General features: G+C 41.5%; 1 protein-coding gene and 1 pseudogene across 1 annotated transcript in view; both read left to right on the top strand.

Annotated features, from left to right (window-relative positions):
• Arhgap20 (Rho GTPase activating protein 20) overlaps positions 1-6,370 on the top strand; it is an 82,079-nt gene extending 75,709 nt beyond the window's left edge. The window contains exons 14-15 of the mRNA XM_027415108.2: positions 621-735; positions 1,964-6,370. Coding sequence (XP_027270909.1) covers positions 621-735; positions 1,964-3,798 — 1,950 coding nt within the window. The 3' untranslated portion in view covers positions 3,799-6,370. The remainder of the gene's footprint in view (positions 1-620; positions 736-1,963) is intronic.
• Positions 6,371-14,321: 7,951 nt separating this feature from the next.
• Positions 14,322-14,688, top strand: LOC100752998 (annotated as a pseudogene).
• The last annotated feature ends 5,755 nt before the right edge of the window (positions 14,689-20,443 follow it).

A 20,443-nucleotide genomic window follows, 5' to 3' on the forward strand; every position in this document is an offset into this window, starting at 1 on the left:
TTTCATTCACAGCATGCCTCAGCTTCTGAGGCAAAGAATATAGGTCAGTTCCTGTCCACCTCAGTGGCAGCACAGAGCCCCTCATAAATGTTCCTCTCTCCATATGCACCTCCAATTAAGGAGGGTAGTAGGGAGCCATGCTGAGACTAGTCAGAAATAGCCCAGGTTTCCTTGCTGTCTTGCCTGTCCCTCGTCTTCCTTCTGTCCCCACGGAGGATCCCTCTTCCAAAATTACAGCAACTTGCCCTTAACAAGGAAATCCTTGTATAAGTCTTTATTACTGATACTTGATAAATTTTAATAACAAAGTGTGTTTCTCCCACCCCATACACTCTATGGAAGGAGAATGCTTGAAATTATCCTAATTGGGAAGATGGAAGTAGTGATATAAAATGTCAGTTTACCACAAAATCATAGATAATTACAATCTGCTGACTCAAATTCAGTTCTGTGCCCAAACTATGCTGTGAAGCATTATCAGTCAGCAGTGGGGTTTTCGTGCCCTTTGAATCCTTTCCACTATTCTTTTGCATTTTGTGACTAAGATCAGGATGAGTATATGAAATGTGATGTAAGAGTTATATGAATAATAACACTTGAATTCTTTTCATTGGACACAGGTTTCCCTTCTTATACAATTTCTGATTGAAAATTGCTGTAGGATATTTGGAGAAGAGATCACTTCTCTCTTGGGGGAGCTTTCTGAGAGCAGCGACAGTAGAGAACACACCTCAGGTACTGTGAAGAATATCTTTTATAAGAACTAAGTATTTGTCTATGAAGACACAGAGACTGGTTGTCCCAGAGCCTCTGGCCTGGGTCAGGGGGGCCTAGGGCTTTCATTCCTTCCTCCAAAGGCCTGCTGATAGGTCAGTGTAATGGGATTAAGATGTATACAGGATGAAGCCATGCCTACAAGTTGTATACTAAAGATTTGAATCCTAATTTTAAATAAACATAGGAACTCTACTTTTGTTGTTGTAGCTAGAATTGAAGGTCCAGAGAAGTTAGGGGAAGTCCTGGTTTGGGGTGCTTCTTACCACCCACCTCCACCTTTCCTAGTAGACTCTAAGACCTCAGCATCTTTGAGATCGGGTATGGGAAGTAGGTCTGAATTCATAGACATACAACTTCCAGAATATAAATTCCTTGCTACAATTACTACTATGCTTCCTTCTTTCATCTATAAAATATAAATAATGTTTAATCTTTATAACATTCCTAAGAGTCAGAGCAATGGGCCAATGCTAAAGAGCTTTAGGAAAGGTCTCACAGAGACTGGTGACACTAACTCATTTACTTTCCTTTATTTCTTCATTGCATGACATATCAGTTGCTTTGGGAAAATCTTACCTTAAGACAATGCCGCTTCATTAGAAGCCGAGATGAATCTAGTATCCATATTCCTAAAAGATTTTTGTCTTCGGCACTAACATTTGAGATGATGGGAAGATTCCAGGCAGTTAAGATGGTTTAGTGGATAAAAGTGCTTACCTACACTGCCACTCCCCGTAAGCCTGACAACCTGGGTTTGATTGACTGTTGCTGGGGACCAACACGGTGGAATAAAAGAACCAACTCCAGAAAGTTGTCCTCTGATCTCATGCATGCCTTGGCCTCATGTGCGGCTGACTCCCTCCACATATAGAATTTTAAATTTTGATTTAAAAATTTTTGAGACAGGGTTTCTCTGTGTAACCCTACCCGTCCTGGAACTCTCTCTGTAGACCAGGCTGGCCTTGAACTCATAGAGATCTGCCTTCCTATGTGCCTCCCAAGTGCAGGGATTAAAGGTGTGCACTGCCATTGTCCAACCAAATTTTTTTTTAAGATTCTTTCCTTCTTGAAGGTAGAAATTTGAACTCTATACATGAAAATAACACAGAACCAGCATGGTTGTCTTTTAAGGCAGCCCAGGCGGGATTTGGAAGAATGTTAACCTTGGTTTCATTGCTGTCCACAGATATGTCTTGCTTCCAAATGAACGACTCCTCCTACGACAGCTTGGAAAATGAACTCAATGAGGATGCTGATGCTCCATGCAGTGACTTGGTGAAAAAACTTGGCCAGGGTAGCAGAAGCATGGACTCTGTCCTAACCCTCAGTGACTATGACCTGGAACAGCCTGAGGTGGAAGGCCTTTTAACCCTGAGTGATTTTGACTTAGATCAGTCTAAAGATGAACACATTCAAATGAAACAACCTCTGGAGTCCAAGCCAGTGAATGTTTTTGTAGCCTACAGGAAGGTCTCCCTGGGGGAACACACTAGAGCCCCAGTGGGCCCACGTACACCCAGCTGCCTGTCTGCAGCTGCAGTAGATGCCCCCAAAGTCTTGCGGCGGCACCGGCGCTGCTCAGAACCCAGCATTGACTACCTAGACACAAAGCTTTCCTATCTCCGGGAATTTTACCAGAAAAAGCTCCGCAAGTCCAGCTGCGATGCTGTGCTTTCTAGAAAAGATGAGGATTATCTAAAGCAGACCCAGCCCCTGAAGAAAGGGGGCAAGATGTGTTTGAAACAGAGTTCAGTCACAGGCACTGACATCAGCAAGAAAAATGCTACTAATGAAAACATTAAGAGGAAAGGCTTGTCTGGTCATGAAGGAAATCAAGTGACACCTTTCACTAAGTCCAAGCCAGTGGCCATTTCTGTGGCATCTTACAGTCCCATGTCCTCCCGGGATCATCCCAGGAAGCAACCCTTGGAAACAGATACCTGCAGACTCTCCCCACCACCCAGAGCAGGTGCCAGGAAGAGCTCACGGGTACATCGGCGCTGTTCGGAACCCAGCATAGATGACCAAAACTGCAAACTGTCCTATCTCAGGGGGATCTATTCCAAGCAACAACATAAACCCAGCTGTGAGTCAGGCCTCTTGCATGGAGAAGAGGATTATCTCAGAAGGCACAAGTCTTTGCAGATGGAGGGGCAAAAACTCATTAACCAGAGCCTAGTCCTGGGGATTGAGGTGGGCAAGAGCAGCAGCACACACCAAAGCACTGAGAAAGTTTTGCCCCCAAGATTAAACCTTTGCCCAAGAGCTAGCTATTCTAGTTTATCCTCTCCAGGCACGTCCCCATCTGGCTCCTCAGTAAGCTCCCAGGACAGCGCTTTCTCTCAGATCTCTGAACACTCTGTGTTTACACCCACCGAAACCTCCTCTCCGATAGATTGCACTTTTCAGGCTCAGAGAAAACAGGAAGAGCTGTCTTCTGACTTTCCCAGTCTTGTATCTGGAATGCCCAGTCCCTCCACAGGGCAGGCCAGCAGCCATCTAGCTTATTTAAGAAAGGGTACCATAGAGCAACCATCACAAATGCATTCTGTAACTCTACACCCCAGCGCATGGTTGAGAAGTGGTTTGGTCACTTTGAAAAACTGGTCCCTCAAAAAGAAAACAAAAGCAGTCAGACCAGACGACAGGAAACTCAGTTTCCTGAAAGAACCTTTGGAGTTACCTCTACATGCTTCTGGTACTCCAGAGGCTGACTCTCTGCAAGAGAGTCAGGATGACATACACCTAAGGGTGGGTGAAGGACCTGGAGCTTTACAGACAACCCATGGGTACAGTTCTTATGCCTGGCAGGACTCAGAGCAACACTCCAGCTCTCCATTGCACCTGCTGGAAAGCAGGCTCAAGCTTTGTGTGAAATTGCAGGAGGGTGAAGAGAGCAGAGGGCAGCACCCTTCTGACAGCCCTTGGGAAGGAGCATCAGCAAATCTTGGGACTGTAGAGGATTCGGCCAGCCCAGACACAGAGCCTACAACAGTTTTTGATGATGGGGACAGACATTGAACCAAAGACAGTTGCCCACAACAAGAATCTCTATCAAAATAAATAATCCGGTGTCTTTAAGAACAGGAACTGGGCTAATAAAAACAAGAACAGTGATTAGTGTGACCCCTTTCATAAGACACCTGGGGTAGGTAGCACAAGGACAATCATTGCTAATATGACCGTTTCTTTGTTGAGATTATGTGGCAAAACTTGGTTAAAAAGTTTAATCATCCAAAGTTCTGAAAGGCTTTTCCTATTAAAGTGTGAGTTAGTCCTTTTCTGAGACATTAGGATACTGACAGAAGGATAGAAGAAGTGTCCTTCATTTAAGCCTGCTTGTGTAAGCAGTCTGGGAGTTCTCTGTCCAGAAGGACCAGAGTACCTTAAATGATGCATCAGTGGCACACAGAGGAATAGTAGAGAAGCCATCTTTATGCCATGGAACAAGCAGACAAGAGAAGGGGCCACTGAGTCATGCAGAAAAGCATGACCAGTCACTAAGGAGATCATCTAAAACCTGACCCTGAATCTAAGGCAGTGGCTTGTCCTAGTCATGTGTCTTAACAGGGTTATTTTAGGGACCAGCTCATTGATAAAGGCAGAGTAGAGAAAACTAGTGGTTAAAGAGCTATGGGTACCATGACAGCACAGCTTTGTAATTGGGTGGCTTGGTGAATTGTTTGTTTTCTGTTAGGGTTCAATTTATTCACATCCTTCAGAAGTATAGATATAAAGACAAAGAAGGAAATGTTTGCTCACTTTGGTGTCCTTCCCACACAGTGCCTGTGCTAAAAATGTGTGTTTCAGAGATGTATCTTATCCCTATTTAGAAAGGGCCCTGCTGACAACATTTGCTCTAGTAGTGTAAAAAAAAATATAGCCATATCAGAATTAGAGAAATGATTTTGCAATTTTCCCTGGCTGACTCATGTCAGAGGCAAGGCTGCAGAGAAACTAAAGATGCCATGTTTTGTGCCGTGTTGGTAGCAACATTTGTGTAATTGAGAAAGGCTTCTTATTGTGCTGATATCAGTAAGAAAATGCATGTAGGGATGTATCTAATCAGAAAGTTAGCTCCTTTGATACTTAAGATGTCACAGAAAGGACCACTGACTTAGACTTAATGACAGACTATTATGTGAAATTTTTCTCTGTCAATCACACTTCCTTTTGATTAATGGGGGTTCTCTGCATCAACACTGCCTTCCTGGTTCCACAAGTATTATTTATCAATATGGCATCTCTGTGGAGATTTCCTCTTCAGCACTGCTTGTTAGATTACAGTCAGCCAAGAAGGGCAAAAGAACAATTGTTAATTATCCCCCCATTCTATAGATGGCTGTTGATCAGAGATTGACAGGATGTAAGGTTATTGAGTAGAACACACAACAATGTTGCTGTTGAGCTGTCTCTGATGCTCACTGTCTTTGGATTTTCTTGTCGAAGTTATCTATCTTTTTCAAATGGTTTATGGTTTATAAATATTAAAAGTTTAAACCCCAGAAGCTTAACATGGACATCTCTCTCTTTACCTTCAAGGCTACACCAGAATGTCTCCTTTCCTAGGAGTAAGATCTTGTCTGCCAGGACAAATTTAGGACACATCCTAAATTAGATGTGTATCCTCCTTTGAGATACTCACCTATTAGAATTTGCCTAGAGTCTATGTAATCTCATGAATCTACTGTAAAAAAGGACTTTTCAACTGAAAACCTAACTTATCTCAAATTATTTTCCCTACCAGTCACCAGGAAACTCATGGCAGATATTGTTCCCTTCTTCCAAACATTGTATCGCCAGTTGTAGAATAAGAACCTATCTATGTATTAACTATAGAAGTGCCACCTACCTCTCAGGGGCATGGCCCTGTTTGCCCTAATCATAATTAACTTTTAGAACTCTGTGTCCAAAGAGCTCCTTCATGACACTGGCAATCTCTATCAGCTGTGAACTAGAGCCCACCATGTAACCATCCACCTCCCTATGAAGACTCCTAAGTATCCATGTATATCTTTTGTGGTATTACTATATAAAGTTAGCAGGACGACCCTTCCCTTTAGGGCATACTACTGTCAGAACTGCAAGATGTGAATGAAGATCTTATGGCTTAGAATGTGTCTCTGGAAGAAATTCCTCCTGAACAAACTAAAGAGTTCTGGCTCTTTTCCCCCCTTTTTCATAATGGCCAGTAGAAAATTCTCCACCCAGTTGAAAGCATAGAAGAAAATAGTTGGTAAGGTTCTCCACCAACCGTTCCAACTCTGTTTCCTTAGATGCTCCCATGATACTTAATGTGAATAGTCTGTTAATATTGCTGTAAAGTATTATATGATTTGAAGACAGACATGTCATTTTATTAGACTCCATCAATCTATAATATATTAGACCGATTCTTTATCTCAAATGCTATGAGTTTGTATAATATATCTTGACAAATTTTATTACTGTGTTATGTAACAAATGTGTATTTTTGTACCTTGCAGAAACTGCTGCTAACTTTTAAATTGTTTGGTTTTCAAGGCACTGATAATGGGCATGTACAAAGTCCATGCTGTCTGTTAAATAAAATGTCATCCTGCGGTTAACAGTCTCACAGAGAAATACTCACTACGGAGAGTTCTTTTGCTCAGCAAGCCTGAGCTCCCTTTGAGTTGAACATTTCATACAGAATGAGTTGTGGCCTTAAGTTTTTACTCATAGTTTTTCTAGCGGAAAAATAGTGAAATTGTTTCCTTTTTATATTTTTAACCTGTTTACCAAAAAAGTTATGTTTTATACATAACAGTCCCCCTTTTTGCCAGACATTGTGTTTTCATTGTATTCCTGGAGTGACATGGACTAGTTTGTCCATGTGCCAAAAGAAATATCAGCTCAATTGGATTATGTGTCTGAGATTTTCTTTCATTTTTAGACTATTCTGATGAGAGACCCAATTGACTTTATACACACACCAGGATATCTGTGCTTTGGAGGTAATTTATGAAGTATTACATTTCTCATGAGTACTATATCTCTGACTTCGTGAGGTTTATCTAGTGCTCTCTGTATGAATTTAACCACTGTTCCAAAGAGATTCAGAACCTAGAAAAACAGGTTTGCTCCAGGTATGTAAGAATGACAGAAACACTTTCGCAAATGTTATTAATTGTATTTCTGCAATGTACACACACACACACACACACACACACACACACACACACACACACACACACTAAATTCTAAGTTTTAGAAAAACAGAAATTTACTTTTTTTGTTTTTGGAGACAGGGTTTCTTTGATTGCTTTGGAGCCTGTCCTGGAACTGACTCTGTAAATCAGGCTGGCCTTGAATTCACAGAGATCCTCCTGCCTCTGCCTCCCAGAGTGCTGGGATTAAAGGTGTGTGCCACCAACGCCTGGCCAGAAATTTACTTTTAATGAAAACTCAGATCTACTATCGATAACTATTTAATTTTAGTCTACTTTACATGTCATAACACTGAATCAGAAGTTTCTAATTTGTCAACCCAACAACAAGCTCTTTTTTTTTTAATACTCCAGTAATTTTCATACTGTGAATAAATTTGGGTAAACCATCTGCTTCAGTTTCTCTCCTTTTGGTTATGAGGTTTCCTGTGGAAGGAAGAAGTCTCTCAAGGTCTATGTTGCTCACTCTGAATCCTTCTCTAGTTATGAGCTACCTTCATGTTGCATTATGTCTTTTTCCCTTTTTAAACACTGTAAAGCCCTTGAGAATCATCTTTGTACAATGTAAATTGTTCTGGTAGAATAGGCAGAAGGCTCTAGTCTGAGGTATAATTTGCAAACTTTGGTTTGAAATCCCTCACACACGAACTGTTGATACTATTAGATTAGAATATTGTTCTTTGTGTTCCTATTGGACAACATGAGGGCACATATACATTTTTAGATGACTCAAAAGTGTTTTTCAGTATTTTTATTTGTCAAAGTAAAAATAGTGTTTAGATTTTTACCTCACAGCAATATAAGATGCAGGTTTATGGACATTAAGATTTTAAGTACTACTTGTTTTCATCTGTGTTTTAGATTACATTAACTTAAATTTAGAAATTATCTTTGCAGCGTCTTCTGTAAGAACTGAATAAATTGGCTAAAACCTTCTGAGATAGTCTGTTACTCAGAGAAAATAAAATGGGTACTATGAAGAACTATTCCTTCTCCACAAGATCCACAAACAAAGATTAGTGCTGCCTAAAAGTGTAAAGGAAATATTTTATAGTTTGCCCCCAAAATGGAATAACTGTGAGCACAGAATATCAAAATATACAAATGCTCAGAAGTTTCCTGGATGGAACATCAAACACATTAGGCAATTCCTGGATAAGTTAACTCAAGAAAACAGAATCACAAAGATCTCAAAGAGCAAGACTTCAGGGAAGAGAATCAATTAGAAACCATCTCTTTGAGACTAGTGTAGATGAAGAGTCAGGATTTAAAAGTAAAAAAAAAAAAAAGAAAAGAAAAGAAAAGAGTCTGTCCCTATTAGAGAAAATTTAACAACAACAACAACAAAAATCAGCCTTAATGGGATTTTCTCCACACAAAAGCATACTGTTTACACCAGACAGGGTCAGCAGTAGCTACCAAGGGAGTGTTCTACCCATTCCCAGACACAATCAAGGTTAGAACTGCAACCCGGAAAGAATCACCCAGGTTGTGGAGGTGCTACTAGAGCTGAGTAACTGCAGTGTGCGCAAAAAAGCCATAACTGGTTTTAGTTAGTTAGTGGAGATGGGGACAGAATTGTGGCAAAGAAGTCTGACTAGACTCTCCCCAGTCACCATGAAGTTACCTGAGTGGCACTACACTCACTACTGTCTGGGTAGACTACACAAGAACATCAGAAGTGTTCTGAGGATGGGCACAGTCTCCTGGTAGGCATACCTTGGAATATGATGAAACATTTTATTCAATGAGATTATAGCAGAAAATTCCACAAACCTTGAAAGAAAATGGACATTCGAATATAAGAGGCATATTAAACCCCATGTAGACATAACCAGAGATCCACTCCCAGGAAAACTATAATCAACATGGTAAAACTGCCAAGCAAAAAATGTTTAGTGCCAAAAAGGGAAAATTCTTACTTATGTTTACCATGAGAATAATATCTGCTGTTGTCAATAATAAAATTATGCAAACCATCAGATGATGTATTTTAAACCCTATTGGTACACCTAGAGAAAGCATCTAAAATTACTAGAGAAATTAGAACATGTCAAGACAAGTACAAAAAGAAGGCAACTCGATTTAAGCCAGCAGGAAGGAAATGCTTAGAGAAAAACTACACAGAAGATGGCTTTATCCACTGGAGCACAGAAAAGAGTAATACTTCATGAAAGGAATCGAGCAAAGGAGAACTGGGAAATCATACACAGAGTCCAACAGAGTAGGCCAGCAAATAATTAGTCCACACCCCTCAAAAAAACAGGAAATAACAACCTCTCAGTAATGACGTTAAATGCAAGTAGTCTCAATTCAGCATGTAAAGGGTACAGACAGGTCAGGTTCAGAAGCACACTGCAGCTGTGTTGTCTCTGAAGTCCTTAAAGACTTTACTGGGGCAGGGAACCAGAAGGTGAGAGTCAAACGATGGAAATCACCTGACCAACCAAATGGGAGTCCAAAACAAGTTTGCACAGCCATTCTCAAATCTGTCAAGCAGAATTCAAATGGAAACAACTCAGAAGAAAAATCAGCATCCCTTACAGATAAGAATTCAGAAGACTGAATCTCGGTACTCAGTGCTGCAGCTTCCAGGTTCACAGAACCAACACCGTAAGGCATAAAGGTAGGATAGGTCATAATGCAGTGGGAGTGGATGACTTCAATAGTCCACTCACCTCTTTAAATAGGTCTTCCAAACTAAAATTTAGCAAAGAAACCCCAAAAACTTCAGAGCTACATTCGATCAGTTGCACTTAACTGATCTACAAACTTCCAACAGCCATGGATTATATATTCTCAGCAGAGCACATAAATCTCTAAAATTGAATTATAAACTGAATAAAGTGTGTACACACATGCATGCTCTCGTGTGTGTGTGTGTGTGTGTGTGTGTGTGTGTGTGTGTGTGTGTGTGTGTAATAATGATGTTGGGCAGCAAAATCTCCCTGCAAAAAAAAAAAAATTAAAAAGCACAACAACAGATTTGCTGCTAAAATTCTATTAGACTTAAGGGAGAGCTAAGACCAGTACTTCTTAAACTGCAAACTGTGCAGGTAAAGGGGGAAAATGCTACCAAATTCATTCAATGGAGCAGCAGTGACATGATAACAAGACTAGATAAGGACAAATAGAAAATTTAAGGTACAGACCAATCTACATGGATGTAAAATTTTTCAACAAAATGCTTGCAAATCAAACTAAAGAACACATTAAGAATATCATGCACATCATAACTAAGTTCATCTACTCACTTGATGCAAAGGTCACCCAATATACTCAAATATAATATGACATTTTAAGACAAGATAAAACCACATGATTTCTGTGTTAACAATCAGAAAAAGGCATTTGACAAAAGCTCAACATTCCTTCATGATAAAAGGCCTGTAAAAACTAGGAACATAATATAGCAAATTGTATTTAAAATAAAGCTAGTGCCAGCATAGTTGTCTGGGGCACAAAATGTTTCCTCCAAAATCTGGAAACAGGTCGCCACTCCCCACTCATTCCATAAAGTACTAAGATACTTAACTACATCAGAAATACCACAGAATGAAGAAAATACCTATAAGGAAAGAGAAGTCAAATTGCCCTAACACATCACATAACCCAAGGACTGCACCAGAATTCTGAAAAAAAATCAACAAAAACCTTTCAGTTTTCCCATATATTAATAAAGGTCATGCTAGAAACTGTTCCAACCACAGTAGTTTAAAACACTAGGGATTAACCAACCATTGGGGTTTTCTGTTGTTGGGAAAAGACACCATGACCACAGCAACTCTTATAAAGGAAACATTTCATTGAGATGTTCAGTCGATTGTCACTATGGCGGGAAGCATGGTAGCATGCAGGCAGATGTGGTGCTAGAGCTGAGAGTCCTACATTTTGACTCAGAGGCAACAGGAAGTCAACAGGTTGCCACATTGAGGGAACCTTGAGAAAAAGAGACCTCAAAGCCCACCCCCACAGTGACATACTCCCTCCAAAACAGCCACACCTCCTAATAGTGCCACTCTCTTTAAGGGCCATTTTCTTTCAAATCACCGCATTCTACTCCCTGGCCCCAAAAAGCTTATAGCCATATCACAATGCAAAAGATGCATTCAGTCCAACTTCAAAAGTCCCCATGTCTATAACAGTCTCAAACTTGTCTCAAAGTTTAAAGTCTCTTATGAGATGCATGTCAATCTCTTAACTCTAATGCCCCGGTAACATATTAATGGCACAGGATATACATTACTATTCCAAAACGCAGGGAAGGGAACCTAGGAAATACTGGACAAAAACAAGACCAAAAACTGGCTGGGCAAACTCAAAACTCTGCAGTTCCATGTCTGATGTCAAAACACTCTTCAATTCCCTAACTCTATTCAGCTTTGTTGACTGCAACACTCTTTTTTCTCTTGGGGTGGTTCTACTCCCTGTTAGCTCTCCTTGGCAGGTATCCCAAAAATCTGGCGTCTCTTAAATCTTGGGCTCTCAAAGCCAATCCAGGCTCCAACTTCACACAAATGGTCTCTCTAGCCATCCCTGGCACATGCCTGGCTTCAGTGGCTTTATTCCATAACTCCTTTCTTCTATCCTTAACTCCTAATCCAGAACCACATGGCCAAAGCTCCTAAATTCGGCTGGGGCTGGAACATGTCCTCTATCCATTATATCTTTACCAGCTTTCTGTCTTTCACTGCCTAAGCTTGGCTTTCCTGAAACTTGCTCTGTAAAAAAGTTTGGCCTCAGAATCAGAGATCTGCCTGCCTCTGCCTTCCCAGTACTGGGTTAAGGTATGCCCCACCACACCAGGCTCTGGTTCCTTTTTTACAAGCTTGAGGTGAGAGATCTTGCCTGAAGTTACCACTCCCTTTATTACATCTCTTAATCTGTTTATCTCCTTGAACAAAGGATGTAGCTCCATTCCACTTTCTGGTGCCCTGTTGCTCCTCAAATCTCTTTCCTTGCTCAGCTTGCTCCCTTTCATGTATCTTCATTAGAGTTACCACTAGGATCCACATGGCAGTCTATACTTGGTTGTTTTGAGTTTTTTTTTTTTTTCTGCCAATGAAATTCATCGCAAACTCTTCACTTTAGCCTCAGTCACACTCTGAGGACAAGGGCAAAAGGCAGCCTCTTCCTTCACCAAAACATTACAAGTACAGTTTATTGACAACATACTAAAAATTCTTCTCCTCTGAAACCTCTTGATCCAGCCCTGGACAGCTCATCAAATCACACTCAACATCACTGTCTTCCATGTTCTACTAGTAGTCCATTAAGCAGTGCTTAAAGCATTCCACTGCTTTCCTAACCCAAATACCTAAGTCCATATTACTCCAAACAATATCATGCCTATCACAGCAATACCCTAACTCCTGGTACCAACTTCAAATCTGTATTGGTCAGAGTTCTCTGGAGTCACAGAACTTATGGAATTAAAGTGTGTGTGTGTGCATATATACGCATATATATGAATATGTATATGAATTTATTAGAATTACATAGACTGCAGTCCAACAATGGCTAGTTGTAAATGGAAAAATCCGAGAATCTAGTAGCTATTCAGTCCCATTGATGTTGGGTGTCTCAGCTAGAATGGATGTGCCCACAATGCAAGGGCAAGCAGGCAAAGAATGAACCCTTCCTTCTTCCATTGTCCTTATACAGGCTTCCAGCAGAAGGTGTGGCCCAGATTAAAGGTGTACCTTCCAGCCTCAAGGTCTGGATTGAAGGTGTGTATCATCCAGCCTCAAGATCCAGATCAAAGGCATGCTGTCTTCTTGCCTCAAGATCTGGATCACAAGTGTGCCCTCCACTTCTGGTTTATATTTCATCCCAGATATAGTCAAGTTGATAACCAAGGATAGCCATCACAAAGAATAAAAAAATTACAAATTTGAAAACATTGAACAAGTTGAAACCTAGAAGATTGAGAGACCTTCGTGTTTATGGCTTGGCAGAATCTATATCTTAACTGTTACTGAAAATGGGTCTTTAGATTCAACATAGTACTCCATCAAAGTTTTAATCACATTCTTCCATAAAAACATCCTAAATGTCATGTACGGATCACAAAAGACACAAATGTCAAAATCATCTTAAACATCAAGGGTGATGCTGAAAGTGTCACAATGCCTGATCTCAAATTATACTGCAGAGTTATAGTGACAAAGACAGCATGTTCTTTTGCACAAATATGTGTAGTCCAATGAACTAGAACACAGGACCCAAAAATAAACTCAATGCTTTGTCAAAAATTAGGTTTTATGTTATCAAAACCACACATTGTTTAGAAATACAGCATCTTCAACAAACAACACTTAGAGAATGAGATATCATTGCAAAGAATGAAATTATATCTCTCTAATTATGCACTTTGAAAAATCAATTCAAAGTATATAAAGAACTTTATAAAGCCTTCAATACCAAAATTGCTAGAGGCAAATATAGGGATGATGGTTTAGAATCAGCAGAGGCATAAACTTTCTGAAAATGACTTCAGTAACACAGAAAACAACTCCAAAGACTGACAAATGAGATTGCATCAAACCAAAAAGCAGATTCATGGGAAAAGACAGTAAGAGTGAAAGCATGAAGAGACAGTCTACAAAATAGAAAGCAATCTTTGGCAAATGTATCTCAAGGGATTAATGTATACCATACATAAAGGAACTGAAAATTTAAACACAAGCAAAAAATGGACTAAAGATCTGAATAGAGAGTTCTCAAAAGAAGAAACAGAAACAGCCAATAAATATTTACAAAAGGGTTCTAACATCCATAGCCATCAGTGAAATATAATTAAGACTACTGTGAGATCTCAGTTATTTCCCCATCAGAGCTTCACGTGAGAACTACAATGCGAAGAGCTACACCATTCCTGTGTATATACCCAAAGGACTGATTCTTCCCGCAGAAACACTTATACATCCAAGTTTAGTGATACAATATGCACAATAGCTAAGAAATAAAACCATCCTAGTTACACATCAACATATAAATGGTACAGACAATGTGGCATATATACACCATAGTATATTCAACATTAAATAAGAAGGAAATCATGACATTTGTGGGAACATGGATACCACAGAAAATCATTAAGTAAAATTAGCCAGGTTCAGAAAAACACCATCTTTTCTCTCATACCTGGATCTTAGACTTTACATATATCTTATATATAATATACACATGTATGTGTGATATATATATGAGATTTATATAGAAGCACAAAATTTTAAATATCCAAAGTACTTGTGCAGATATGAATTCTGCAGGCATTAGAATATCTGATTTCTCCCACCCCGCCTATCCCCAGGTTTCCTCAGCCCAGATAGGTCCAGCCCTGTTCTCAAGAGAATGAAGTCCGTGTACAAAGAGGAGCATCTGTTTGAAAAGTGCCGCTCTGTGGACCGGAAAATCCGAAAGAAATACCCAGACCGGGTCCCAGTGATAGTGGAAAAAGCTCCCAAAGCTCGGATAGGAGATTTGGACAAAAATTTGGACCTGGTGCCTTCTTATCTTACAGTTGGTCAATTCTACTTCTTGATCCGGAAGCAAATTCATCTCTGTGCCGGGGATGCCTTGTTTTTCTGTCAACAACGTCATTCCATCCACCAGTGCCACAATTGGACAGCTATACCAGGAACACCATGGAGAAGACTTCTTTCTATACATTGCCTACAGTGATGAAAGTGTCTACAGTCTGTGAAGCTTCTGTCCCTGAGGTAGGTTTGTTCCATTCCACAAAAAGAGGTGGCACTCCTTCTTTGACATTTACTTCCTCCTTCAGGCAAAAACTCCATCTCCCTTCTTCAAGACCTGCACTTAATGTTTGAGGCCGATACTCCAGTCTCTCTCAGCAAAAGGGGTTAATGGTAGACACAGTCTCTACATCTCCTTCCTTTCCCCTAATTTGCCCTTCATTCCCATTCTGCTTTAAGACTTCTTGATTGTCAATCTCTGTCACATCTGTTGATTGTTTTGGTTTCTATTCCCTTTCTAACTGCAGGTTCAGAACCCCAACAAACCCTTCCTTTCACTACCTTCTTTTTAGAGGGGGTAGATGGAAGGGGTTGACATTATCAGGGGGAGGTAGGAGACATATCAATAAAGAAGAAACCACCGAGCTGAATTGAAAGAAAAAAAAAGAATATCTGATTTCAAATTATAGTATAGGTTCAAAGTAGTAGCAAAAAAGCCACAGCTTCATACTCCCCAAGAACAAGGTAGAGAATGCAGACATAAACCCACATGGCTATAGTCATCAGATTCTTGACAAAGGAGACAAGAAGTCAGCCAATCCCTTTAACAAATGATGCCAGAATAACTGGATCTGCCATATGTGGAATACTAAGGCTAGCTCACTATCTCTCACTCTGTACCAAATTCAATTCTGGATTAATCAAAAGCTCTCAAGACCGTTGAAATGACTAGAAGAAAATGCAGTAGAAATTCCCTAACAGCCATGCTGAGGTCACGACTTCCTAGACAGAACTTCAGTTTCTCAGGAAATTATGATAACTGACAACTGGAACTAAATCAAACTAAGAACTTCTAAACAGCATAAGAAAAAAATCACCAGAGTAAAGACACAGCTCACAAAATAGAAGACCCTTGCCAGCAGTTCTTCTACAAGAGGGTTAATATTCATTATATATAAGGAACTAAAAAACAAACAACAATCCAGTTAATATATGGGCATATTATATGAACAGACAATTCTCAAATCACAGCAGAAATTTCACCAAATCTATGGAAACGTCCATCTAGGTTTACAGGTCACTTGGAACACTAGATAGACACCAGAAAAGAACCTCCCCACACCACACCACGTTACAGTTAAAATACTAGAGAGTGGAGTGCAGCTCTCAGCACCTGTGTCAGGTGGCTCACAGTACCTGCAGCTCCTGATCCAGGGCATTTCATGTCCTCTTGTGGCTTCTGCAGGCACATTTGTAGCATACATTCACACAGGTAAATATACACATGCATATGATTTCAAAATCAAAATAAATCTAACAAAAAAGATTTTAAGCCAATAAGTAAAGTTCTCACATCAAAGAAAAAGACTCAAGAGAAAATCAAGATCAGAGTAGATGTTGATTAACTAAATAAAGTAAAAACATTTCTAAAAATCATCAGAACTATAGGTAGGAGGAAAAATAAAATTGGCAATCGTCTATCTAGGATTCCAGGTGATGGCCATCACACCTGACTTGGACATGGGTGTTGGGGATCTGAACTCAGTTCTCACACTTGTAGGACAAGCTCTTTACCTACCGAGTCATCTCCCAGCTCCATAGATCAAAGGGGGTATTTTCATTTGACTTTCACAACCTTTTGCCCAGAAGGAAATAACTTTATCTTAATTGCCCCCCATGCTACTGTAACACAATGATGAGCAAGCCTAGGGAGGATGTCAGTAGAGCCACCGAACAGATTTTCTTTAATGTATTTGATGCAGGAAAGGGTTGAAGAGAAAAGTGACACAGAGAAGGACGATGAAGCTGACAGGAGCCATGTCACAATGAGGAGATCTTGGGCCAGTTGTGCAGGCGGACTCCCTGAGGCAAGCAGGAACTCTGAGGGCATCTAGGGCCAACACATTCCTGGCAATGTGAAGAAAGGGGAAATTGCCCGGAAGTTTAGCACTGGATGTGTGTGCAGATGAAGAAGAATCAGTCTGACAGCTTAGGTATTTTGTGGTCTATTTTTCCTTCTGTTGCTTCCAGGTTCTGTCAAAAGATTAAAAGTATCACTGAAAATCAGCCGTCAGAAGGGAACTAAGAAACCTACTGGCCAACCTCAAATGACCCATAGAGGCCACATCTGGCAGGGGATCCACAATCAGGAAGTAGCAGGGTGTTCCTTGTTTCTCGGTGGCCCACATCCATTCTCACGTCTGCTGACTCAAAAAGCAGGTCATCCAGTGCTTACTTGGAGACTAACAATGGGTGAGATGTATCCAGGTTGAGACCCAAGACTGCCTTCTCTTGACCTTTCTTAAATGCCACATCCTTTCTACATGAGAAGCTGAACCTGTCAGCTTTAGCTTCCAGTCCTCACAAATGCAAGCATGGTGCCCTGGTACTTGTCTGGCCTCTATAGGGCTTTCATCCAGGGTATGCATTGGCATACTTGTGGACCCAGAGCTATGGTACTAGACAGAAACCCTTGGTCCTTTAAGGATAGACACACAAAAACAGTGTTCAGTCCTAAGCAAGCCAGCAATATCTGATTTATCGGCTCTGTGGAGTGCTTGCTTGCCTTCCCTCCATGTGGTCTCAGGCACAGGCTACATCCAATGGACAGGTGACTGGTCTGTATTCAAATAGATCTCAGTGTCCTGTGGCACCAGTCTAAACTACTGGACTGGTCCTGTAAACAAAACTGGAGCATTGGGCTTTTACTCTTCATGCAGCCTAAGGAACCATGAGTCTGGGTGGAGCCTGCCAAGAACTGGGTCCTTCAGGGCTCTGCACATATTGGGCTTGCTAAGCAGGAACAGTGCCACCCTCCCACTATCCCTTAGGGGGCAAGGTGCTTCATTCTGAGGGTGAAGGAGCATAAAAAGTGTCATGCTGGGTTGCTGATGGGTAATCTAGGGAGTTTCCCATGATTCCTACACTCCCTGTCTCTTTCAGGGCAAACAACTGAGGCTCTGACATTCACCCCAGTCTTAGCCTGTGAGTGACCTGTCAGTGTAGAACAAAGGCTTTCTCTCAGAATCTGAGATTAAGAAAGATGAAGGCCCTAGGCCACCTATCTGTCTACATTGGGCATATTGCATAATGACAGTTTTCTCCACATCTTCCCGGCAGCTTTGTAACATAACACCAGACCATAGCTTCTTATCTTTGCTGTCTTCCTCATTACCTCCCATCTTTCCTTCTCCCACAGCTGTACGGAGACAACTGAGCCAGTCCTCCTTTGAAGCCCTAAGGATTGGACCTTTTCCCTTAGTACCCATTGTTTGCCGAACTCACCATTCAGAAAGACCTTTAAGCTGCCATGCCCCTCCCACACCATTAGTTCTTCCCTCTAGCAGGGGCTAGGCAGTCAGGCCCCAGCTTCACAGGCTCTAAAGGCCCAACTGGGGTGATACAGAACCCAGATTTGAATATTTAAACTGGCATTTTTTTCCAGTGGTTAGATCAACTCAGAAGAGATGAAAAACAAAACTTTCTTAGCTTATATACTCTCCCAGAAGGATGCCTTGGGTCCTTCCTTCCCAAAATGCCTTCTTCCAGAAGAAATGGCATTTTCTATGTATGCAGAAGCAGACTGGATATCCCACATCTGCTGGGTCCCAGGTTTAGTGATGGTGGCAGCCTGCCCCAGCTTGATAATTCTGGGTCTCAAGCATCCAGAACCCAGCAGGAGTGTGGTGTGGTGTGGTATGGTGTGGTTTAGTGTGGTATAGTCTGGTATAATGTGGTATGGTCTGGTATAGTACACATGGTCTACAAATATACCAAGTGTAGGAAACATATTATTCCCATTTAAAAAAACTGGCAATTTACTTCATAAAATGTTCTCTATCTGGTTCCTTTGTTATCTCTGAGAGGGAAGGTGGATAATTTGAAGCAAGGGGAAAGAAAAAAATCTTTTCTTCCTGATTTCTGTCATTCTAGATTATCTTCTCAAAGGTATTTCTGCAGCGAGTTGAAAGTTGGTGGTACATGCCTTCCTTTAATCCCAGCACTCGGGAGGCAGAGGCAGGTGGATCTCTGAGTTCGAGGCCAGCCTGGTCTACAGAGCAGGTGCCAGGATGAGCTCCAAAGCTACACAGAGAAACCCTGTCTCAAAAATGAAAGAAAGAAAGAAAGAAAGAAAGAAAGAAAGGAAGGAAGGAAGGAAGGAAGGAAGGAAGGAAGGAAGAAAGTTGGAACTCTTCGTGACCACAGCTTATTTGGGCTTCTCAGTGGTAGAAAAAGAGGCTCCCATAAATGTTTCAGGAAACACACACACACACACACACACACACACACACACACACACACTGAAACTGTGCACATTATTGTCAATGTTGATGCCCGTTATTTTGGGCCGAGCTTCAGTCTGACAAAATAAATCTCTTTAATCATAGAAGTGAGATTGTTTGTGGGAAAACATGTTTTAGTGTTTTGTAAAATTTCAATTGTTCTTTGAGAATTTTCAAGCATAAATGCTTTAAAATAAGATGGGAGAGGGGGATTCACAAGAGTGACAGAACGGGCCCTGCTCTCACCAGCTGCAGCACTCAGCAGAGTGGCCCCTGTACCTCACCTGGGCAACACAGTAGAGCTGGCCCTGGTGGTTGTAGGTGCAGGTGACCTGGCCAGAGAGCATGAGAACAGAACCAGCCCTGCCCCTTACTGCTTACTGCATAGGGTAAGCTAGCCAGGGAGGTACTGGAGAGGTCACCCTGGTGTGGAGGATGAGAGAAAGCAACCACCTGAAGCTGCAGGATCTCCATGGCACAGGACAACAACAGGGTGTCCAAGAGGAGTCGCAGTGAAGTATCAACGGTGTAGCAGAAACCAGAGGCCTGGAACCAGACCAATGACTCTGCAATGAATACTTGCAAGTAAAGGTGTATGGACTAAAGGGTTTACTGTGTGACTCACTGTGTCACACTACAGTTTCCGCAATGAGATTTTTCTTTTGTTTATCTTGTCTTCTAAATTTTCTCTTGGAGGGGAGGTTGCAAGGGCAGAGGGAGAATAAGAAGGAATAGAGAGATGTGTGGGATCCAGATGTATGATTTGAAATCCACAAAGAATCAATAAAAAGTTAAATTAGAAAAAAAATAGTCATTGAGTAAACACTTGTTGGCTTATTTGGAGGAGGAGGAGGAGGAAGAACTGAAGGAGGAGGAAGAGGAAGAACTGGAGGAGGAGGAGGACCTGGAGGAGGAGGAGGAGGACCTGGAGGAGGAGGAGGAGGAGCTGGAGGAGGAGGAAGAGGAGGAACTGGAGGAGGAGGAGGAGGAACTGGAGGAGGAGGAGGAGGAACTGGAGGAGGAGGAGGAGTAGTAGGAGGAACTGGAGGAAGAGGAGGAGGAGGAGGAACTGGAGGAGGAGGAGGAGGAGGAAGAGGAAGAGGAGGAGGAGGAACTGGAGGAGGAGGAGGAGGAGGAAGGAGGAGGAGGAGGAGGAGGAACTGGAGGAGGAGGAGGAGGAGGAGGAGGAGGGAAGATTTAAAGTAGCCAGTAGAAAGGTGAAAAGACTAGATGCCTTTGATAGCTCACTTGGGAGTTTGCTCTGGGTTGTCAATTTTCAGCTTTCATGTGGCCCTCCTACTGTACAGAGCTTCTCCTGGCATCCTGCTCCATGGACTAACATGCCTCAAGGATATTTTTCTAGAATTGCAAATTAAGTAGCAAGAGTCAGATTTGAGTTTTGCAACCTTCCCTTCCTGCCTTGCCACAGCCCTGCAGGGGGTAGGAATGAGGGGAAAGGATGCTTTTAAGTAAGAGTTGCACAGACTGGGAAAGG

The sequence above is a fragment of the Cricetulus griseus genome, chromosome 4 (assembly GCF_003668045.3).
Source record: "Cricetulus griseus strain 17A/GY chromosome 4, alternate assembly CriGri-PICRH-1.0, whole genome shotgun sequence".
NCBI lineage: Eukaryota > Metazoa > Chordata > Mammalia > Rodentia > Cricetidae > Cricetulus > Cricetulus griseus.